Below are 25,493 nucleotides of genomic sequence, written 5' to 3' on the forward strand. Positions count from 1 at the left end.
ATTACACTTTATGCATATATGCATTTGCATGAGTGTGCTAGACGGGCCCTTGGCTGTGTATGTGCAGCTCACTAAATATCAGAGTGAGTTGCTGACAAAAAGAAGCTGCTAAGGCATGCTTGAACTCTCTCGTCTCTTTCAGTGCTCACCACATGCTGCTGTATTAACTATGTTCACTAATCAGATGTGAAAAGGATGGTGGTGGGTGGTGTGGGGTTTCCTCGGGACGGCAATTTAGTGGAGGTCTAATTGTCCTCAGTTTTGTTAGAGGAAAACAGGTCACTAAGGTTTGACAGTTGTTTATTTTCCTTTTGTATAAATATTCTCACTTTTGTGACAATATGTAGGGTGAAACAGAACCTGGCTGACAATTTAAAATAATTTTGGTTGAATACGATGGAGGATGTTCACACACACACACACACACACACACACACACACACACACAGGAAAAAAATAAAATCTAATTTGTCAACCTCATGCAGGCATGGTTGACACAGCTATTTAACCCCCCTTGTAATAGTTTTCCCTTTATTTCCCTATTTCTCTTTAACAACTGTTTAGCAGACTGTATAAACTGATGTTTCACATTTCCTGGGGGGGAAAAACCTACACCTGCCTCTAGTGTTAAATTACTCATGGGTTAGTCTTGGGAAGATCGATGAAAGGGGTAGAAAGTACATTCAGAACAGTGAGAATCCACAGTCTGCCACAGCTACCTTAAATGTACAAGGTATCTACACTTGCATGTTGGTACTTTTTGCTGTCAAGTGATTGTTGTTTTTAATTTGCCTTGTTTTAATGTAATTATATTCTAATGTTTTATCTACAGTGTGTATACATTTTAATGTTAGATCTGTGTGCAATGAGCACATTGAATTGCCTTGTTGTGTAAAAAGATGCTATATAAACTTGCCTTGCCTTAAATAGCTTGAAAGCTGCACCAATCTGTATTCTTTTACTAACAATTTGTGAAATAATTGTGTCATATGAAAGGATTCACTTGTAGAAATAATTCCGCAGAAAATGATCATTCAACTCTACAAAGCTTTGACTTTGTTTTAAAATTTCCAGCCTGTAAACTCTGATCTCTTATAGCTGGTATTCAGTGGCGGCAGGCACCAACAAAAGCTCTAAAAATCCACTGAAAGATGTGGTATGTGCCCTGTACCAAGTGTGAACCAAAATGAGTCAGGTAGTAACTGGTGAACACAGTGGAAAATTTAGTAAGCAGTGAGCCACAAATTTTGCTTAATAGTGTTAAAAAAAAGTATTTTGGACATACAGTTCAGCATATTTCAGCCTGGCATATCTAGACTCCTAAGTCTCCACTAGGTTTTGTGGGTTTGGCAGTAAAGCAAGGCAATAAAAATAATTATGAACTGTAACCTGACGATTAATAAGGTTTGTCTTACCCATCCATTCATTATCTATACCGCTTATTCCTGAATACGGGCATATGGGCTGGAGCCTACCCCAGCTGACACTGGGTACACCTCCGCCGGTCTGTCGCAGGGCTGACATGTAGACAAACAACCACACACACTCACTCCTATGGGCAATTTTGAGTCACCAATCAACCTAAGCTGCATGTCTTTGTACTGTGGGAGGAAGCCGGAGTACCCAGAGAGAACCCATGCAGGCACAGGGAGGACATGCAAACTCCTCACATAAAAGGCCCCGGGTTGGTAGGGGCTTGAACCCGGAACCTTCTTGCAGTGAGGCGACAAAGCTAACCACTGCAGTACCGTGCCACCCTGACTTTTGTTTTAATTCACCGATCATTTTATGTGGCTGTGCATATATTTGATATAATGCACATATAATGATCACATCTCGGCCTCATTACAAATATAAACAGACATTTCTGTCTGTTACACTTTCAGAAAAATCTCCTTTATGTGTGACACTGCAGTGACTTCTTTGCTGTATGGTTACCTTGCAGTTGATTGAGAGCTACAGTATGTTTCAAAGCCTGTGCATGTGAGTGTCTCCCTCTTAATTCCACCAGTCGGTGAATGAGCCAGCTGGTGTCCACAGTGCATACCTGTGCTCGCTGACATGTACTAACTCACTCTTCCTGCAGGCCAAGGCAGAGGAACGCACAGCAATCATAACAATCAGAAGATGAATATAGCTAAGAGAGAGAAAAGGAGGAGTGTTTAAAAAAACAACAACAAAAAAACAAGGAAAGCAAGGTTAAAATAAGAGATGGGAGGAGGAGAGAGAGAAGGGTGAACCCCACAGAAGAAAGGGTGAGCAGGAACAGGAGGCTAAGAAGAGAAGAGATAAAAGTCAGGGGTTGCCCAAAGCTATAGCCATCAGTGAAGCGTGTGATGGGAGGAGAGAGGGGAAGACAAAAATCATTAACCAACAGCTGCCACTTTTGGACTCTTAATAAATCAACATCCTTGTTACCCGTCTGCTTGGAGAAGGTTATCTTCTCTGAGATGTAGAAGGGAAGGCAAGGGGTGGGGGGTGCGCTAAGGGGCTATAGAGAGGACTGACACATCTGAGGAGGCATTTGCATTCATCAAACTAGATTTATTTTGGTCTAAAATCTCTAGAATGCAAAACAGCTCACACACAAACTATGTTCAATACTAAAGTTTTTACAATATTGTGCATTAGCAACAGAAATACTCCATATGAATACTGTGCAGAGGCTTCTAGTACAAAAGATAGACATGCTCAGGACTCATAGATAGTAAAACATGTACAGTATTATATGCATGTATATGTTTCTGCAGAATTCTTTTCATCCCAAGTACAGTATCAGCTAACCATACGTTAACCTCGAGTCAGTGCTCACCAACAAGTAGGAGACAATGCAAGTTCAATTTAAAGGGGCATGCCAACAATTTTACACAAGATTAGATTTTCCAGTCATAGTGGGAACTTCTCAGCCTGTTGTCTAATATCATCTGTTGCTCTAGTGTAGATCTGTCAAATCTGAGAAAATAACTATCAGCACCTTCACTAACTACAAAGTTTTGACAGAGAGAATCTAATCAAATTGCTAATAAGAAAGTTAGAGGAGTCATTGGTTACAGAAGGATTTTCCCTGCTGTGACTAGGGAAAGTATTGAACAAAACATGGCGCTGTAGTTGCGAGCTTTACTTAGAAATGACAATGAATTTCTTATTTACTATTAACATTGTATTTATCATAACTCTAAAGAGGTTTTTTTCCAACCAAAATGCACCTTGTAAGTCAGTGATCTACACAGGCTTGTAGCTTTGACTAGAAGAACCAGATCATCTCTAAAACAGTTGCTTGCCTTTGGAAAAAATAAAATAAATAAATCTTCTCTAATAACTCCTCTATAAAGACTCTTCATAACCATGCTCTCAAGTTGCATTATAGGAAGTGTTTTTGGATTTTGACCCATACCGAAATTCAAGATACCACAGCCTCTGCTGTAATGTCACCCATTGTGTAGTTCACCTTTAAATGACATTAAAAACATACAATCAACATTGATTTACTACTAGGACATTCACTGTGATGCATAGTAAAGGTCACTGAACAGACCTGAACTCCAGAGGACCCAATCAGCATCTTGGATCCCCCTCAGGTTGGTTCTGACTCACATTGCTGAAGGTGAAACACTGCTGAGTAAAAATTTGAACAGACCCAACAACTTTACAACAGTATGACAGCATTAACAACGCATGCTGCTACTTTAGCTTGCCAATGGAAACAAAGCAAATTACTAATATGGATGAGGTGCCCCTATGTTAAATATTGTGTCTGTTATTCAAGTGTGTTGCACTTTGTCCAAAGGGCCACTGACTTTATCATCTAACAGGTATATTTTACTCAAATTGAATCATGTTTATGTGCATTCCTACTAAGACAAAAAATAAATAATTAAATACCCTTGCTACAGCATCATACTCTGGTAAGTCTCATGTAAACTGGACAGTTGTGCAACTATACTACTCAGATTTTAAAGATATTTTTGTTCAATTTCCTTAAAGTCCACTCAGGCTATGTCCCAGTTGCTGTAGGTCAGTACCCAGTGTGGATAAAAAAAGTGTCATGTCCTTATACGTAGATTGAGGACAGATGTGGAGATGTAACCTGTTCAGGCCTAGCATCAGTATATTATTATATTTGTTGGTGATCAGTCTGAAAAAGGTGGTGTATTCTCCAAATGAAAAGGTGGGTGAAGTGAGTTCATACACATGATACACATCTGTGTATTATGATATGTGTGCAGCAGTAATAAATGAAACAAAAAAAAAGAGTTCCAGTGCAAAGACATTAGCCCACTCAGGATAAACGTTCACTCTTGTTATTCCAGATGCATAGCAGTGTCTTTTATTTCTCCAATATTCCAAGTCCTAACTCATGCTTCCAAAGGACGCGTCACTTGCTTCAGGGGAGGCAGTGCAGTTGGGTTTAGACATAGAAGGAATGGGGAAGGAGCAGAGAGACAGGAGATAATTAGTTCTGTCAAAGTGTCTACTGTAAGATGTAAAAAAAAAAAAATTGGAGTGCTCTCTGAGAGTGCTCTCTAAGGTGGCCTATCTTAGCATAAGGCCTAGAAGCTGGGAAACTGCTACTGTAGCTTGGCTCTGTCCAAAGTTTAAAAATACACCTAGAAACACCTCAGGAGCTCACTAATCAACAGCTTAATTATTTAAAACAAAAGTTTGACATTTTGGGAAATACACATTTTAGCTTTATTAAGTTAGAGATGAAGAGCAATACCTCTTACATACAGACGGGTGACAAAAAAAGGAAAAACCAACACAAAGTGTCTCAGTAAGGTGCTGGGCACCATGTGCCATCAGAACAGCTTCAGTGCACCTTGGCATTAACATGTTGATCTAAAACCTCCCATAGGTGTTCACCTGGGTTGAGATCTGGTGACTGAGAAGGCCACAGCATGTGATTCGCATCACCCCTCATGCCCTGTGGATGGGGGCACTGTCAGTCTGGAAGAGACCGCTCATTTGTTCAGGTTTTTCCTTTAACTAGCCTCCCGTCTGAATTTGTCTGTTTAATGTACTATTACGTGTTCACTGTTTTAAGGGTGTTGTGTGTCAGCTACAGCATTTCTAAGATTCTGAGGTTATTCTTACCAAGCAAAAACTACAGGACGGTCCTGGTCCCTGTTTCCAGAGTTTGTGCTAGCATACGCTGTTTATAATGGACACATTCAAAAGTGGTATGAATCTCCTCACTCAACTCTTTGCCAAAGAGGGAATAAGTGTATGCAACTCTCCGCAACATCTCAGAATCTTGTCACAGTGCGGTTTCCAGATTTAGTACAATTTCGGAAACCAAATCCGAAGCCTACCAATTACAATACAACCAGAGGTGACCGCAATGAAACACTGGGCAGACAAACTATTATTTGTAAATTCACAAATCAATGTTTCTTTGTATTCATGTCCATCTGCAAGTCAAAAAAAATGAGATGCGTGTTGACAGTTTTTTTTTTCTTTAAACAGAGTCAGGCCAGATGCCTCCAGTCTTTATGCTAAGTTAGCTAACAATGCCTCCTCTAATGCACAAACATGATATAACTTAGACCGGTGGACCTGCAGTTCATGTTGAGCACAGGGCTGGGTGATACTTCCGTGTTATAAAAAATATAAATAAGATTTTTTTTTATAGATTTGCATTGAACATTATTTTATTCTTTGTAAATTTGCCATATATAAAATATATTTCTATTAATAGTATGATTTTCATCATATCATCCTGCCCTAGTTGAGCATTTACAACATCTTGCATGCATTCACTCCCCAACTCTCCACATGCAGCTACTATGACATCCAACCCCAAAATAGAGACAAGGGGACCAACCACTGTAATAATTTTGGGCCCCCTGACAACAGCTGTATCTCTGGTGCAATCCAAGGCCCCTGTCCACCACTTGTCTATTACAGTTATTTTGCTGACTTAGGTGTAGTATTCACCTGAGCCCATCCAGCAAAAGATGAGACACATGACAACAGCATGAGTCAGAGCACAAGGACACACACATAAATGAGGACATGTATGCTCTTTGGGAATATGATCTCCATGAGGAGACTATGGACATAACAGGCTCTGATCTTCAAGTGCAGAGCGTGAACTATGACAGAAGTAATTGCTTGAAGTCATTTTTCATTTTATTCCAGTGAAATACTTCCATTATGTCAGGTAACCTTCCACAGCTGTGTTGAGAGAGGAAGTACTAACCTATGCTGACAGGTGTCAGCCCACAAGGTTTGTGGATCTATTCAAATTCATCTGCACTGATATATTTGGCTCCGATCCCACACAGATTACCTTTAATGATCATGTGTGCAGTGTAGTGAGTTTATGACACCTAGTCGAGCTGCAGGTGCTTTGCAAAGCCTACTATATGTGGGTACAGGCAGGTAAACTTTTCAATGCCTTTATAATGTGGAATACTATATGTGGGTACAGGCAGGTAAACTTTTCAATGCCTTTATAATGTGGAATTTATTTACAGTAATCCAGTCTCAGCGGCAGGTTTAATACTGTATGTGGTGTGTGAACTCTGCTGGTGCATTGTGTTGTTGATCACCTGTGTGGAAACACACAGTATGGACATCAACATTTGACATCAGTCTGACATTTAGGTCCAGCATTCAAAACTTGCTCTTATCCTAATCATTCAATAACAGAACTGGAGTGTTAGGAGTTATGAACGAGTGTGTGCTGCACAGCACAGTGTGTGCATCCCATGTTCTACTGATCGGGGCTGAAGGAACCTGGAGTGGAAGGGGCAGCCCCTCGGCCTCGACTTACCAGCAGGGCCTCCTGGTTTTCAGCCAGAGCCTGCTTGGCCAGGTAGCGCTCCCTCTTGATCTTCAGCTCCAGGAACTCGGGGACATCGGGTACAATCCAGTCGATGGCACGCAGTACAAAGAACACGACATGCTAGAGGAGGGGAGACATCACATAAGCAAAAACCCTTTCCTGTCACACTGTGAGTATACAACTAGTCTAAAGATGTGGAAAGCAGCATGTTATGTTTGAGTTTGAAGGCAACCTTGACCTTGAAACTGACAAAAAGTATCAACTCCACTGCCACTCCATTCCGCTACGGAGACTTTCAGGCACTTTTTGCCTTTGCAGCAGATGAAATTTACTTCACAACAACTGAACAAACTTGTGAACTACTGATGAGGGCGACAAGACAAGTAAGTTTTAGAAGAATGCCTAGTTCAGAATCTGTTAGTGATTTGCTCCAAGTACTCCACCTCAGGATTCCCAGGTTCATTGATGTTTCTCATTACATTACACATTTTAAAAGATTTCCCAGTCTCCTGAGTTTTTAAGAAATTTCAAATTTTAATTGACTAGAATACATTTTCTATACTTTCTTTGTTAAATTTCTATCATCAAGATCCCTGTTCACAGTTTAGTGTTCAGAGAAAAACTACAAGGCCAGAATGTTTGTCCTGCTCAGCTTTGGTTCGGTGGAATTTCTACAGTAAATCTGTATGAAAAGTTTATTCTACTTGCATACTTTGACTTAAAAGTGTCAGCTAAATTCCAGAAACGTCAGTGTAAACAAACAAACAAAGAGGAAGAGCAGGGTGAGAAAAGGAGGGAGATAAAGCAGAAATACAAATACAGTATAAATTTGAAAAAGAGATGAAGAAAAAATTTGAAAAATATAAAAAGCACTAAAGAAAGAAAAAAGTAGAGAGACATGGCAGCATTATAATGCATGTCAGCTATAAAATAACACAACATGAACTACAGCTAAATGGCTTCACGTATGGACCCGAGGTACAACTTGGGATAGAGAAGTAGAGGAATTATAAAAATGAATAAAATTTAGATATTAAAATGACTGAAACAAGCAAAAGGAAACAGAGACAGAGCGAATCCCTTTATACCTCAAAAGCAATGATAAAACCAAGTCTGACAGCAAGGAGCTCCCAGTAAAACAGTGTGTAGTTTCCATTGTTGTCTCTGTACGCTTTATATCTATTAAAAAAAAACAAAGTTAGTAAAAAGTGTACATGATATGCAGCAGTACTACATAAGAACAATCAGTAATATTAACCTCTGTTGGTCAAGTCTATGATCTGAAGCAAAATGAAAAGTGAAAGTGACACTTGGAAGCTTTTCAAGGATTTTGCTTAAACGACAGTATATGAAACACAGTTGTAAGTAAAAATGATGGCACTGTTTGCAATTTCCTGGTTTTCTGCATAACTTGGTCATGAAATGTGATCTGATCTTCACCAAAATCAACAAACACAATATTTCTAAAATAATAAAATACAAACAGTCATAATCTTTCAGGTCGTTATTGAACACACCCATTAAACATACAACAAAATGGTGGAAAAAGTAATGTCAACGGTGTTTTAATAACTGGTTGAACCACTTTTGGCAGCAGTAACCTCAAGCCAGTGCTTCCTGTAGCTGTGGGTTAGACCTGCACAACATTCAGGAGGAATTTTGGACCATTCTTTTTCACAGAGCTGCTTCAGCTCAGTCATATTCTTAGGGTGTCTGGAGTGAACGGCTCTCTTGAGGTCATTCTACAGCATCTCTATCAGGTTGAGGTCTGGGCTCTGACTGGGCCACTCCAAAAGGCAGATTCTGTGTCTCTGAAGCTGTTCTATAGTAGACTTACTTTGTTGTTTAGGGTCATTGTCCAGCATCAAACAGCTTGTTTTGAGCTTCAGTTTGCCGACAGCCATCCTGACATTATCCTGTAGGATACCTTGATAAACTTGGGAACTCATTTTCCCCTCCACAATGGTAAGCGGTCCAGGTCCAGAGGCAGCAAAGCAGACCCACGTACTTCACTGTTGGGATAATGATTTCACGTTGGTACGCGGTTCTCTTTTTACACCATACGTTGTGCTCTGTGTTTTTAACCAACAATTCTACTTTCGTTTCATCTGTCCACAGGACATTTTCCCAGTAGTGTGGAGTGTCAAGGTGGTCTTTGGCAAACTTCAGGCCTGCTGCAGTGTTGTTTTTGGAGAGCAATTGCTTCCTCCATGGTGTCCTGCCATGGTTACCATGCCTGTTCAGTATTTTACATATGGCTGAATAATGAACATTGAATCCTTCAGCTGTCACTCTAGGGCTCTTTTTTACCGCAGTGAGCATTCTGTGTTGTGCCTTTGGAGTGATCTTGGTTGGTCGCCCACTCCGTGGAGAGTAGCCGCAGTACCAGATCAGCTCCATTTATATACAATATGTCAGACTGTGGACTGATGAATGTCTAAAGTCTTTGAGATGACTCTGTAACCCTTTCCAGCTAAATCCACCATCACTTTGTATGTTTAAAGGGTGTTGAACAAAGACATGAAAGATCATGACTGACTGTGTTTATCAGCTTAGAAGCACTGTGTTTGTTGATATTTTTGACTTTGGTGAAGATCAAATCACATTTCATGACGAATTTATGCAGAAAACTGTAAATAGTGCAATTACTTTTTCTTGCGACTCTATCTGGAAGACAACATGTGGAAATTTTAAATCAAGTGTCACCCCTCTCTCTTACATGCATTCAAATAATCAGCCTACACCATACCATACCTGCACATGGGGTACTCAGTGTAGTTAAGTGGTGCATAAGCCAAGGTGAAATTGATGTAACCGTTGAGATCATTATCAAACTTGTACTGGTAGAGCAGACGAGGTAAAAAATCTGATGTGAAGGCTATAAGGAAAGCCTGTGGATGGAGAAGAATGAGATAATACTGAAAAGGATATTATATTGAGTCTGGTATGGATCTTCATCATTTCCAATCAACTTACATTGGCGATGACAGACAGATGTGACAGGGCTTCCAGTATGATGAACCAGACACCGATGTTCTGGGCGCGTTCCGCCACCGGTCGGCGGTACTCGCATACAAACTTGTGGGCGTCCAGACGGATCTCCACCCAGTTGTTGAGGAGAGCAAATAGTGGAGCGAGGGGGAACGCCGCCACGAAGATGGTGATGAACCCAAACTGAAGCACTGCAGCACAATAGGTCATTTCTTTATTTGTGCAATGAAATACACCAGATGATTTCTTACATTATTTCTTGTTTACATACCTTCAGCATACCAGAATATACTAATATTTGAACTGTTTTTGGAATTGTTGATTGCATCTGATGGGCAGACATTATGTGCTTTAGATAGAATTATAGATATTCACCCATCTCCAAGTACTCTTCGAATAGGCCCTCACACTCCACCAGCTGGTAGTCCTCCTCCCAACGCCGAGGCTCATGAGATGCCTTACCTCCCAGCACCTTAGTCAAAGTTCTCTTTTGGCGCCAGGCCTTCACTTTACTGTCAAAACAAACAGGCAGAGAGTACACTTGTCAGTGGAAAGTAAACATGAATGTTAATACAGAACTTGAACACTCAGCACAGGAAGGTCAGACTCGCCTACAGAACCACAGCCCCGGAGCTGGTAGAGATTACTGATGGTAAAAGCTGTTTACTTTGTAGAGCTGGCTCTTTCTGATCTATTCCCTTAAAAGATTTGTTCATTTGGCTCTTCTTGTTCGCGATTCTGGTTTAATTTATGCTCTGTTGTCAGGGTGTCTATTTCTGTTATTTTCTGAAGTGCAGCACTGGAGTTTGGCCCAAATTGGCTGTTTTCGGTTTTTGCTTTTGCAGACTTCCTTTTTTGGGCTTGGGCAACAGTCACAAGTGGCTCTCAGCTCTCTTTGCTCTTGTACACTGGCTTCTTTGGTTCAGAGTCGGGATCCGAAGGTTTTAGTGAAAGAAGGAGAATGCTGCATTACAGCACCACTAGTGGTCAGAACCTTAAGGAACATCTTCAATTTTTCTTCAAAGGCTACCTGACTATTTGCTAAATTACTTTATTTACTATAGTGGTCGGCAACCCTGATTCTGCTCTGTCTGAACACACACACACACACACACACACACACACTATGCCAGTGCTGCAGAGGAACCATGATGAGTCTTAGTGCACCAAAGAAATGCAGCTGTATTAAGGATACATAGCAGTGTGTGGAAAGTCTTCAAAAAAGCATTATAATGTCATGAAGGCTGATAAAGCAATTATAGATATTATGCCAGATATTATAATATTATAATAAACACAAACACACACTGATATTATATTAATTCTAATTTTTGAAAGGGCTGATATCCTTGAAACTGTTACATAAAAACAGGAAAAAATATGCTGGAAATGGACATGGTACTTGTACATCAGTCAAATGGAAACATACGGAATAACAAACTCCTGAATGTTGTTGATGAGTTGTTTTCCCACCATGATGATGAAGAGTTGTTCAGCCAGCTCAATGAGACAACCTCCAGGTCCACACTGCAATATGAAGACACAGATATACAGGTGGAGCATTACTTTTTATTTTCAGTACTTGGATAAAAATCAATATCACAATCTTTTATTTATTGTGAAATTACAGATCATCCAAATGTAGGAAGAAGGGACTCACATCTTCATTCCTCATCCCAAACAAGGTCCCATAACTGGAAGGGTAACCCACAAACCTACCCTCACAGAGAAGTAAGACACAGTTAAAATCTTATTGGTCAAAACACTATTTGTGTCCGTGTCTAAAACAGACTCACCTTCCTTTAAAGAAAGCCACATAGAAGGGAGACGAGTAGAAGTTGACAAACTGGAAGATGAACACTTTGAAGATGAAGGCGTTATCATACTGGGTTTGTGTTCTGTGCATCTCTGCCACAAGGAGAACAAAGGCGCACAGGGTTAAAGACATTAAACCCTCAATAATTTCACAGTCTGTCTTTGTTTAGTCCTCCAGGGACGTTTGACTACCCGGCATAAAAACCTTCTCATTATATGACTGTGCGTGAATCTTGGCTTGTTTGGCTTTTCATAGCCATTTGAAAAGATCTCAACAATAACTTGGTGAATATATTGTTATTCTATTTTACATAACCTTTATTTTACCTTTACTATGTCAGCTAACTCAAATCCAATAATAATGGTACAGTACCTTATAGGATGTGAAAGATCACCATCCATTTTTTAAAAGTGACACAGGAGGCGATGTAATGCACATGAACATAGAGGCTGAAATAAATAATAAAGCTAAATTCATCAGTTTTGGAATTTGGAGGTTAGGTCTGTCAATTTATATCTGCTGAATTTAAACAACATTAACTAACAAGCACAATTCTCCAAATTATAAAGCATATACAAACAACTTTATTAATCCCACTGGGGCAATTAGCAGCTCATGCAACACACTGTAACGGACTAGTTAAATAACATAAAAATCAAAGGCAGTATTATATATATAGTACATTTCAAACACAGGCCATTTAAAATGATTTCTATAATATTTATAGGTAAAGAAAAACAGTAACAACATTAAAACGAAAAAAATAATGCAACACAAGAAAATTAAAACATCCATCAAGACAATCAACTGCAGAGGGAATGAACAATTTAGACTAACGTGGTCAGCTGAGGTCACGTTAGCTGATGCTTTCCAGACAATTTACTGGTTACAAAAAGAACGCAAGTCTCTTTGTTTCACTCCTGTAATTCTTGAACAGATTTTAACAGTGTTGTCTATCTGTTGTTGAGATGTGGCTGCTACCTAAATATGGCAAAAACACAACTAAAGACACTCTGGTGTGTCACATGTGCTCAGTGCTGTGGTGCAGCATGTACTGCTCCACTCTGCAATGACTATTTTTTTTTTTTTAATCCTACAGGCTGGAATCAAGATCAAGACATTATCTGCTCTCTGAGTTTTTAGTTTGTAGGGATCCCTTGAGATGCTGATACTAATATACAGGATTGAGGTTTGAGGTGTTAGAGAGCAGTATTGATTCTTACCCCATTTAGTGAGCTGCTCAGCTAATGCAGTGTAGACCTGGCCCATCAACAGGATGAGGCCCAGATTCACAATACTGCTGGAGATGGTGGCTATGGTCCCTGCCTGAGGGCGAGACACAAATGAACGCACAGTTGGCATAGAGGACACAAAGCTGTTCAAGGTCTGATGTACACATGTAATTTATACTGTAGACTTCAGAACAAAATGTGAAATATAAAAAGCATTATTTAGAATATTAATAGGTAGTAATTTTATCCATACATCAACTGGAGATGTTGTTTGTTGCTCTGATATACCTCTGTACGTAGGACGGGCTTCCCAGTTTGGAACATTATCACGCTGATGATGCCGCGGCACATGACCACCGTCACCAGGAAGATCATCACCACACACAGCTGTGAGGTAAGACACAGGAACTTTACACAAAACATTGTAATTGGTGATTTTTTGTTTAAGAAAAGACAAGGACATATGTTGAACTTTGGAACTACAGCATCTCAGTGGCATCATTCATTAAGAAGTTCAGATCTGCACTCTGCATCAACAGTCAAAAAGAATGCACCCTGGCTGGATGGGCTTCAGTCTTGGACACTCTTCTTGGTTTGCTTTAGAAACGTGATCATGAATACCATTCTAAGCAATGTGTCTTTATAGTCTGTATGTGTTGGTACCAAGGCAGCATTCATCATTGTCACAAAAAGGGTGGGGAAAACTGATCCTCAGATCTGTGTCAAAGAACAAGTTAATCCTGAGACTGAGCGTACAGTGTATGGCTGAGATTATCCGATCATATCTAGCCCTTTGGGCAAATGACCTGTATTCATGATTAGAAAAGGGTTCAGTTACCACTACAGGACTCAATGGAACAGCACGCAGTTGTAAACTCCACCTCTCTTTCACTGCAGGATCACAAAAGTAAAAGCTCAAAAGACACCAGACACTGAAATTCCCCCCTGAAACCAAGTATGATGAGACAAGAATGAACAAGGAAAACATGTTTTCACATACAGTGTGGGATCTGATTAGATACAGCATTACAACCAAATACTAATGAGACATATGAGAGGATATATACGCTCACCGGTCACTTTATTAGGTACACCTTTTCAATTGTATGCACCTCAATACAACACTTCCACCTTAACATCCATGTTTATGGATGTTTCAGTTTTTGGTGAAATTGTCAAATGCATAAATTCAATTATATGCTTATTATTGAGGTCATAGTTAAAGGTGGTGTTGCACTGGCCTACATTATATTCAGAGGTGTTTCTAATATTCTGACCCTCTCATGTATGTAGCTGGTGGGGAAAAAAATAGAGAGACACCTCTGAATATAACACTGCCCTCAAAACACTTAAAACAGTGTCTCACCATCATGATGATGACCATGGAGCCAGTGAACATACGAGACAGCCTGGTCTTTTCTGGAAAATAGGGCTCTTTGACCCCAGTTACTGGATTCTGCTCCACAGCTGGGGCCATGGCTGCAAACTCTGGCCGAGGACGCTCCTGAGGAAACACAGTGATGACATCAGTATCAATAAACACACTATACTGGGGTGCAGAGGACAGTGCAGCTGCAGACTTCAGGTCCAGGAACCACAGGCGTTTTTTTAATACCAAGTATGCCAAATTTGGGCTCCTATACCTGGGAGTTTGACCTGGTAATTTCAAACTTTAGGCACAAACTGTAGAGGACAGAAGGACACAGTACTCACAATGTGCAATTGACCAGTGTCCTTGCTAACAGACTGCTCTGACCAAGATGCAGCTGCCCCCTAATTATATACTGCTCAAAAAAATAAAGGGAACACAACAATAAGACATGAATGAATGAAATATTCTTATTAAATACCTTGTTCATTACATAGTTGAATGTCTTATTTTCCCTTGTGTTCCCTTTATTTTTTGAGCAGTGTAGATAGCTAGTCCAGTAGCAGGTACTGGCATCTTTGAAAACTTCAGAGAAAATTTCCAAATCAGCATTACTTTGATAAACTGATCACATATTCTCAGTCTAAGTGGCTAGTTTCTCGTAATACCAGTCCTAGGATGAAAATTATAACGGCTCCAAAAGGTGGCACTGGGATTCTTAAGCTGCCTCAAGTCCACACAAGTCAGCTCCAAAAGCATCCCCGATAAAATAGGCATAGCAAGAACAAGTCTGCTTTTTTTGATGCACACTTATCTGGATGCAGACTATGAATTGGACCAGTACATGGACTGTGACTGATGATGTTTTACAAGTCCACATGAACACAAGTACAGAGAGGTATGCATACCAGAAAACGCCTGAGTAGTTGCCCCAGAGGTGAGGTGCTTAACTTAATTTTTTTGCTGTGTTGTTTATTGCTGTGTCCTTGGAAATGAGAATGTAACAGCACTGTCAAATGCAGCACTCTGCAAATGATAAAGACTGTGACAGGAAAATAAAGCTTAATATATCTAAATGCTTAAACATTACTCAACAAATGTGCCAGTGAAGATTAGCATGGTGTTGTGTTTGTCAGAAAGGTTCAATCAATCAAAACTTTATTTCAGATACAGCATTAAGGGTCAATAAAATAACAAAAGAAGAAATTCAAAGATAAAGACAAATTCCATTTTCAGAACCTACAGGAACGTGTCGCACCGAGTAACGCTCGTCACAAGTTCTGTGTTTATTTCCACTATGGTGCATCCACTTAGGAGGTGCTTTCTGAGAGCTAAATTTCAGCACCCCTCAGGAGGTACTACTAAAATCAAGTACCAGGAACGTGAGGGGGGCCTGCATGGGACTAGTATGATCATACATACAGTATAATAAAAGCAAGACACAAAGAAGGATGATGAGACCTCTTCTTCATGGAAGTCCATGCAGCCCCAGTGATGGGCCAGGGTGGCCATCTTTCTTTTCCAGTACTCCAGAAAGGTTACAGCCCAGAAGGACATAAACACACTGAAGAGGACCGTACCTGGGTGGTCAAATAAGTAGCCCAACTGCAATGCAGAAAAGGTATAAAGCACACTATTTAAAGCAAGTAAGAGCTTTAAATCTGTTTGCATGATGATCACAAACTAGGCTGTTTACCAGCTAAATGTTTTTAAAGTTCATTACCTTGGCCATAGTGCAGATATCAGACATGTTCCAGGCTTTACATGTATTACAGAGAGGACACATCAGATAACTGGCTCCCTTGGTACAGACTTCTTTACTGTTAACACGCATACAAAGACAAATTAGTTACAAGTGAGAAAACATGTTTTAAAGCCTTCAAACCACTGCTTTTCAAATACCGATGAATCAGGTGGTCAACTGGATTGACAGAAAAATACATATATGCCCCTTTCTTTACATAGAGTATGCTCAGTTATTAGTGTGAGAGCTAAGGGACTGGGTGAATTAACAAAGTACATCAACTCCAGCACAGATGCAAGGTGTTAAAATCAGCCCCTCAGCTTGTTGGTCTTGTAGCTACTGCACTTACACTTGGAGTTATTCAATGAGTTGGTGAAATCATGACCACACATGAGATCACATCTGCTGCACAAAGTCTGGACTTTACTGGGGTGTTAACTGTCCAATATCACATGAGATTGATGCTGTTTACCATTATTTGAAACTGCTCTCCATACATTCTCCACTAATTAATGACTTTAATCTACAGTGTGAACTAATGAACCTCATGAATCTGAAAGTCGTTTACTTTCTTTACTAAGGTACTGATTGTTCTTCTGTTCTCTCCAACATCCCTGGTTACTTCATATTTGGTGAATCATCTGTTACTAAAACCCACGAGATGAAATTCAAAATGTATGATAAGACAATAGAGTGCATGTATCCTAATAAGGTACACCTACTTTAGAGAAGAGCCTGTGGTGATAAATAATGCATAATTATAGAGTTTGTTTCATGCAGAGCAGGCTGCACTTTGAAATAGTTTCATCTGAAATTGTGTTTGTTCAACATAATTTAGGAGAAAATGTGCAAGCACAGTTTTTATTTCTGGGTATGCCTGGTATGCTTTAAAAATACCTTTTGGGAAATACACAGAGTACGATGAATAGACTGGCACTAATTTAATATCTGTGCACCAAATACAGAGCTGAAGTATGGCCATGGCGCCAGATTCCAGATATGGTCAGTAAACATGAGTTTTGGTATAGATGTCTGTACAATCTGACAATCTCACCATGATGACAAGACTCCAGGAAGTGAGTGTGCTTAGTCATTATTCACCAACAAACAGTTCCACCACTTAACTCACCCTAACATCATGAATTTTTCAACATCCCACAAGTGACAATTGGATAATAGCATATTGATTTTCCTCTTATTTCCCAGGAATCTCTTGGGTCACTTGCTTTAAAGACAACGGCATTAAGCGACTTGACATAGAGACAGTGGAGTGAGACTTCAAACATGCACTGGATATGGTATGATCTGTCTACTTATTGGTGGTAATTTGGGAATACAGCCACTGAAACGTTTGTGATATGATGAATTGTAACAGAAGCACAAGTATTGAAGAGTTAAAAAGACAAGAAACTGACACAGTAAAGTTCTTACCTAACCATATACAGTACAGTAACCTAAAGGTTACTAACATTAGCCACCTTGACCTACCAGACCAAGTAAAGCTGGAGCAGCAACACCTGACATACTGAAGTGAATCAGAGTGTTTAGGTTTATTCTGAAGTATGAGTATACTCAGTCAATTCATCAGAATCATCAATACTGATAGGATTGCACTAAAATCATTATATAATCACAGCAATTAGAAACAAAAAGACAGCTCAAGAATGATTTGACTGAAATCATGTTTATTCTACAAATGGAGGCAGTGATAGAAAATTTAGCACTAGCTATAGAAGTTACCAGACAAATTAGAAAAAAAAAATGCTGTGTTACCGATCCTTTATTGTAATGGCACCGCTTTAGGGAACGATCTCCCTCTAGAGGTTAGATCAGCAGATTCTGCTGATCAATTTAAACCTCTTCTTAAAACGCATTTATTTTAGGACACTTTATTGACGTTCTTCCTTTTTTTGATTGTGTATGCTGGACTCTGTTCTGTGTATGCAGGGTTTTATGCATTCTAATTGTGTGTGTGTGTGTGTGTGTGTATTATGTGCTTTATTATGTTCTATAGTATGTATGCAAATGTTTATGAGTAGGTATATTTATGTTTTATATTTTTGTATATTGTTAACCATGGTATTGAAAAGTGCTATATAAATAAAGATATACTTGGTCATTTATTTTGTGTTACTCGAATACTGTATGTGTTTTCTGTATAGCGCATGGACTCACGCTGGTGTGTTGGTACCCATGGACATGACTCCAGACACAAAGACCAGCATTCCAACCACTGCAGCAGGCAGTAGCCAGGCTGTGTAGAAACCTGGAGACAAAGCTCTATTAGGCTGATGGACTGGGGATACATAATCACTGGAAAATGGTTGATGAAGTCTGATTGGCATTGCAGGCAATATATTTCATGCTGTGTCTGTTTACCGTCTCAAGCTTCTTCTACTTTTTCTGTGGTGCTGTGTGCTACACTTCTTTCATTGTTCAGATGTAATAGCTTTCACTTCTCATGCCAATATGGACTTCTGCTGTCTATGTAAAACACGCAACTGTTAACATAAACAAAAAAACCTATGAGGCACTATGTGTCTAGAAAAGTAAACGCTTCCTTGGTTGTAGCTTGAGAGCAGCAATTACATTTTGTAAAAGTACTTGCTATATTCCTAAGTATGTTATAAATCAGCTGTTGGACCCTCCATTTACAGATTTAATTAACCTCAAGTCACTTTGCATACCTTGCTTACACATAGGTGCCTTTGCCTGATAACCACACTTTACTACTATTCCAATTCCCGTCATTCAATGATTGAATGACTATAAAAATGTGGGATTGGACAGTTATGCAAAGGTCTGGCACTAAGCCACAGCTGATCTCCATTCAACTTATTATGCAACATGTCAACGCAATTGGCTGGGTCACTCAAAATAAAGGCATGTCACCTTTGATAAATACAATTACAATTAATTATTTGTTTTATATATGAACAGAATTAAAATAAATGTTGAGGTGTTTTGATTTTTTTCTGTTGATCTGTGTCAAAAAACAATTAAATCCATACAACAATAGAGAGGGAGATAAAATGTTTAAAAGGGTGATGTACATTATAAGGGTGAATAAGAACTTTCATTTACCCAGCCAAGCAAAGTAGAATGCTATCTTCTCTCCAAAGTACTCCCTGATATGGTCCAGTGGCTGGTACTTGTACCATTTGCACCAGCGGGCCCAATAATGGTAAAGAACCTGTCTCTGATTTAGCTCATCAGGACGGATCTCAAAATTTGGAAGCTGAAAAGGGCCCTGTGGGGGTGGAAAAAAAAGGTACATGCTGCTGATTAGAGGAAAAACTATACTAGTTTTATGTCTGATCTTTTTTTTTTTAAGCAAACTAATATCTGACCTCATGAAGAGGGAAAGCTGCAGTGTACGCCCCTTCATTTATCAGTCTGTCCACGCCAATTTCAGCCCTCTTCCTTTTGCCATACACCGTGCTGGCAAGAATCTCATACACCTGAAACAAAACACAAACTATCACTCTATTTGAGAAAACAAACACTGAATACATCCAGTATACTGTAGAGAACGACCTATTTCTCACCACACGGTGTCTCTGTGTGTTAGTGAAGTAGGTTTCATGGTCATCACAGCCAAGAAATCTGCAACAGTCAATTATACCTGTATGTAGTGAAACACAATCCGAGCTGATAAAAAATTACTGACCAAAGTTAACCAGAACTCACCTGTTCATCTTTGACTTGCGAAAGGCACATGTGTAATAGTCCAGTGGCCTGTTTGGCACTGACTCAGTCATTACGTTAGGGATGCATAGTCTACTTAGTACCCGAGCTGATGTGTTTAAGTCCAGATTTGGCTGTGCCTAGGAGCCAAACACACATCACACATTGGAAAATAGGAAATAAATATTTTGTCAACATTGTCTTTAGAGTTTTGTTTGAAATGATATGCGCATTGCTCACTGATGGGAAGCAAACACAACCTGAGAGGCTACTCTGTCCAGTAATGCAACAGAAGAAAAGCAACTTATGTCTCTTTACAACACAGGAAAATTGGGTTGAAAAGGACTCAGTGAATCATGGTTCAAAAAAGAAGACTAAAGAACAGTCAACAATGTCATCTGAAACAGTGAAACTCGGCGTTTGTCCTCTACATCAATAATATATGTGCATGCTCTTGCATGGGTATGAATTTGAATCCTGCTGACAGTGACAATGAAAAATTAGGTTTGGTTTAATACCAAGACTAAGCATCTACAGCTACTGTATGCTAGCAGCTACGTGATACTTAGGCATAGCTGTGCTGAGCTAAATGCTAATGCCACCATGCTCAACATGACAATGTTAACATGCTGACATTTAGTAGACATAATGTTCACAGTGTACCATATATAATGCTCATCATAGTGATTACAATTCATCCTGAGGGGCACATTAATATATGCACCAAATTCTATGGTAGTTCTTTAAATAACTGTGAAGATATTTTGCTCAGTATCAAAAACGTCAACCATGTGGTGGTGCTCGAGTAAACCAGAGATGACTGAAGTTTCTAGCATACATTTAAATGTTTATACAAAACTGCATGACATCCATACATTAGCTGTTGTGATATTTCAATCTGGAGCAAAATACTGGACCAATCAATCAACAGACAGACCAAACAATGCCAGCCCACAAGTACTTATAGAAATACACTGAATAGCTGTTGCTAAAAAAAATCCAGTCACAGATAATATAAAAGTTTAGGGTTCAATGGAATCATTAACTTTGAACTGGTAATAATGAATTATAAACAGCTGTGTCAACCTGCAATGGAGCTCTCAGACAGAGTTCTTCAGCATAATACACCAACACATCCCAGGGAGCGCTAAGTTTCAGAAAATGAATCGTTTTCTTTTCATTTGTCATTTCCTCCTATTGAGAAGCAACAAAGAGAAGTTGTTAACTGAAAAGTCACATTTAGAGCTTGTTAACAGGATAAATAATTTTTAATCTGATTCACAGTACAGTACCTCTTCCATGAGCAATCCAGCACTCTTGAGATTCTGAACAAACTTCTCCCTCCACTGTGCTAGTTGTGCCTTTCTCCTTTCAGACCTGCTGTTCTCCTGAGTGGGGACAGCTTCACTCTCCTTACCGGTCACCTCACTATTCCCTCGTCGTTTCCTCCGCGAGCGAACCTCCCATACCAGCACAAAATCTAAACCCAGATCAAACATAACACTATGAACCAAAAGGTTAAATGAAGGACTCGTACATCAATGAACTTGTGACAACAATATAATAGGAGCTATTGATTCGGCCTACCAATTTTAGTTCTTCCATCTTTGAAGTAATTCCCCAGCTGTGGAAGTGGCTGGTTATTTCTTGTGTTACAGTGCATATAAATGGGATCATCAGCAGCAGCTGCGGCCAAAAGCTGAAAGCATCCACACACTTTAGCTATTATCAAGATCTGTCAATTAAAAACAAGTCAGATGCAGGAAAAAAATACTTTTATATTCACTTTCCTGCACTTAACCCTTTGTTTGGTAAGTGAATGTTTAATTTCCTTTTGATGAGGTTTAACCGTAAAATCCTGTCATTACATAGCAGCATAAAAGCCTCCACTTTGCATTAATGAGTCCAGAAAGATAAGATGGAAAATGACCAGGCTACTGAGCATTTTTGTTCAATGATTGTGAACCATCGTTCAGTGCTGCAAAGTCGTGTGACCACAAGATATTTTTGGTCGTGTATACTGCACCCTGTAGCACAGAATAAAACCCTTCGAACCACAGCAATATCTCTTAAAAATCAGTGAGGTGTGAGGGGATGAGGCAGGGAAGCAGAGTAATTAACGGATGCTGTGTGAAAATATGTGCAATTATTTTCCCCGTTTATGTGATTCCTATATAAAAGGAGAAAATACGGCAGCATTTTAGGAAAAAAAGTAAAACTGTTCTTACATATCTTGGTGGGATGAAGCCCCCATTCTGCAGACTCCCATAGCTGTCTGTTGTTTGTGCTTCACCAGTACAGTCCAGATCCAGAAGGACCTCTCTGTCTCCCTTCAGCAGCCCCGAGCCCTTCCTCAGCATGACAGATAAAAAAAGGTCCTGTGGCAGGACACCTATTGTAGTCAGTATTCACATGAAATTTTACTGCAGAGGCAATATATTCTCATCACTGCAGTATGTCACAGATAACCTCAGATATGCTGTGGAGAAAGACCGAAACAAGAGAAAAAGGCTGATACTGCACCTTTGCTGTAGCAAAAACAAGGCTGCTGCTGAAGTGTGGATTTGCAGCAATCTGTGATTCCCTTGTCCTCCCTCTCTCTCCTGTCTCTGCATTCGACTGGCTCTGCTGTTAGATACTGTCGCTGTGAAATAACGTAATGGACCTAGCATGCAGGCAGTAGCTGCTACTTTGCTGCCTGCATGAATGGAAATGTACATCAGGACATACAGTACAGTGCACATCCCCACCTCTAAATAATGTAATAGTCAGTCAGGGGCAGAGAATGGGGGAATGAAGTCCAAGCTCCATCTAACATACCGTTTTGCAGGCTGTAAGATACAAGAAATGTTCCGTTTGAAAATAATGGTATTCCCTCCTCCATACAAGCTGTTCTGTACATTTCATTTAAGTGGATTTGAAATGTAAACACAGTTAAGGTAAATTATTAATGGATGAGGAACTCCATCCCTGGGAGAAAGCAGGAAGTGTAGGGCTAACAGAAAGTGAGGTATTAAAATTGCAAATGAAAGAGCAGAGTCACCTGAAACACAGCACAGTGCCTACAGTCAGTTAGGTTAAGATAGTTAATTGATACCACTGCACATGAGAACACCTTTCCCAGAGGTCTTCTCAGGCAAACTACAGTTTCAACTGAGATTCCAAGTAGGCTTTTGAATAGAGAAAATAATATATGCAAAAATATTAAAATAATTTATATATTGAAGGGAAACTGCAGAAATTTAGTTTGGGGAGTAGAAGAGATAGTTTTTAAAAATGTGGCTAAAGGCATGTAAAGGCCTTAAATCGTTCAGCAAACACCGTAAAAGGAGAAGGGCACACAGCCAACTGACGAATTAAAAAGATGGTTTAACGTAATTATGAGGCAACAAAACAAACAGAAGAGAGACGCCAACCAGTGGAGAAGAACAGGCTGGCCCAGAGTTATCTGAGCTGGACCAGTGCATCAGGGCCATACGCAGTTCTCTCAGGTGTCCCATCAGCTGAGCAGACCTCCACGGTGCACCCAGGTCCTTTTAACTGCCCTGAGTCTGATCTCAGACACAGTGCTGGACAACCAAACGCTTAAGCCATTTTCAGGTAGGATGCAGTGGGTGCTGCGCTCTTCTATCGAATCCATTCATTTCAATGTGCTGCACTTAGCTGAGGGCAGTGCAAAGCCATGCATGCCATCCCTGCGCGCTGTGCTTAAGTTAAAGAGGTTTAACTTGGGTGCAGCACTCTGTGATGACACCTCAGCATATTCATTTACAGAGAACCTGACAGACCACAAAGAAAATAGAGGAGAAGCTGATTTTGGCAGACCCACACTATCTTCTTCTTTGCTGCAGCTTGTCTCCTCCTCAGCATCAATATAACTAAATAGCTGCTCTAAAAACAAGTTAATATTTGCTAACCACCTGCTGGAAAGCTTTTTGGAAAGACATAGATCAAAGAAATGACAGTAATTTTAACATCTTCTACATGGCAAAATAAAAAGTGTACCACTGGGTTTTAAGGAAACTCTCAAAATCATTTGTCAACAAGCTCTTAAGGCACTTACAGGCCTGAATGCTGTGGCGGAGCTTCCAGTGATGAAAAGCTGTAAAAGGCAGATGATCTGCTGGGTAGCTGAATATGATAATGTGAAATATATAATAGTATGCAAAGGCTTGGACAACCCTAAACAAATGATATTTAGTGGATTTCTTTGAAAGAAGTAAATACAACAACTCTAACAGATGAACATTATGAGTCTTTCTTCAAAAACTCATAATACCTTGACACCTGTTATTTCATGAAAAAAATTTGCTTCTATTGTTAATATCATTAAATATAAAGTTCAAGGATACATTTTTCAGCAACAACCATAGAAACATCCATCCATTTTCCTCCGCTTATCCGGGACCGGGTCGCGGGGGCAGCAGTCTAAGCAAAGATGCCCAGACTTCTCTCTCTCCAGACACTTCCTCCAGCGCCTCCGGGGAAATGCTGAGGTGTTCCCAGGCCAGCTGAGAGACATAGTCCCTCCAGCGTGTCCTGGGTCTTCCCCGGGGCCTCCTCCCGGTGGGGCAACAAAATATCCCCAAAGGGCTCCACAAATTTAAATGTTAACTTTATGGGTTAGCTACGTAAAATATGGTATAGTGCACGTTTTGAATTGCTGAACAGACATGAACCAGAAAAGCAAGTGTGCATTAGACTTGACCACTTTGCATTTGCTAAATGAGCCATGTGCTGTGAGCTGGTGCTGCATTGTCTCTGTCCGTGGTGCTGATCCGTGTACAGTCTCTATCCATGGTGCTGATTAGCTGATACACTAACAAGAGATGGGACAAAGTACATTTGCTCAGTTGCATAATGTGCCCACTTACGAATCAGTGGGTGCACTCTCTGGTAATACTGACACTGTGTGGACATAGCCATCCTCATGGGGACCAGTCCCTTCTATAAAAGGCAGTTTTAGAATGGCGACCCGGTTTAATGTTAATGTTTGGCAAGTCGTGCTTATGGCTAAGGTTGGTGCAGGTTTCCATGAAAATCAATGTAGGCCACAGTCTTTATCAGAAAATAAAACACTGTGTGTTCACACGTTCTATTCCTTCATATTTAACAGTGGAAGCTAAAAAGATGATTTCTAAACAAGACTCTCTGATTCATTTGAGAATTTGTCTGTTTTCAGCAGTGATGTCACCGATACTTTACTTTACAGTTGGAAGTGAAATCATTGGAAGGTACGTGACATCTTCACACATACCTACCACACACATTAGGTTTCTTCTTTCACCAAGTTGCATTGTTGGCACCATCTAGAAGTTAACTCAATTTACGACTCAACGAGTGTGGTTCAGTGGTTACAGCAGTCATCTCCCAACTGGAGAGCTGGAGGTTCAACTCACAGTGCCTGCAATCCATATGTTGCAAAAGAAGTTTAACTTGGGTGCAGCACTCTGTGATGACACCTCAGCATATTCATTTACAGAGAACCTGACAGACCACAAAATTAAATGGAGGAGAAGCTGATTTTGGCAGACCCACACTATCTTCTTCTTTGCTGCAGCTTGTCTCCTCTTGCCAAAAAGTTCGATTTTGGTTTCATCTGACCAGAGCACCTTCTTCCACATGTTTGGTGTGTCTCCCAGGTGGCTTGTGGCAAACTTTAAATGACACTTTTTATGGATATCTTTAAGAAATGGCTTTCTTCTTGCCACTCTTCCATAAAGGCCAGATTTGTGCAGTATACGACTGATTGTTGTCCTATGGCCAGAGTCTCCCACCTCAGCTGTAGATCTCTGCAGTTCATCCAGAGTGATCCTGGGCCTCTTGGCTGCATCTCTGATCAGTTTTCTCCTTGTATGAGCTGA

At 40.0% G+C, this 25,493-nt stretch overlaps 1 protein-coding gene across 1 annotated transcript; it reads right to left on the reverse strand.

The window, feature by feature from the left end:
- Positions 1–2,562: 2,562 nt before the first annotated feature.
- Positions 2,563–23,783, reverse strand: ano11 (anoctamin 11). Its single transcript, XM_020612600.1, has 25 exons — positions 23,693–23,783; positions 22,153–22,460; positions 21,858–22,021; positions 21,217–21,328; positions 20,922–21,109; positions 20,716–20,823; positions 19,633–19,769; positions 19,491–19,548; positions 19,293–19,403; positions 19,027–19,192; positions 18,118–18,208; positions 15,922–16,018; positions 15,660–15,803; positions 14,196–14,333; positions 13,118–13,216; positions 12,821–12,923; positions 11,578–11,689; positions 11,442–11,496; positions 11,211–11,308; positions 10,157–10,293; positions 9,767–9,972; positions 9,545–9,681; positions 7,879–7,969; positions 6,779–6,910; positions 2,563–4,382 (listed from the first exon to the last, which is right to left on the reverse strand). The coding sequence occupies exons 3-25, from the start codon at positions 21,987–21,989 to the stop codon at positions 4,356–4,358; spliced, it is 2,679 nt and encodes an 892-aa protein (XP_020468256.1). The 5' UTR covers positions 21,990–22,021; positions 22,153–22,460; positions 23,693–23,783; the 3' UTR covers positions 2,563–4,355.
- Positions 23,784–25,493: the final 1,710 nt, after the last annotated feature.

Source organism: Monopterus albus, unplaced genomic scaffold (assembly GCF_001952655.1).
Source record: "Monopterus albus unplaced genomic scaffold, M_albus_1.0 scaffold126.1, whole genome shotgun sequence".
Taxonomy (NCBI): Eukaryota; Metazoa; Chordata; class Actinopteri; order Synbranchiformes; family Synbranchidae; genus Monopterus; species Monopterus albus.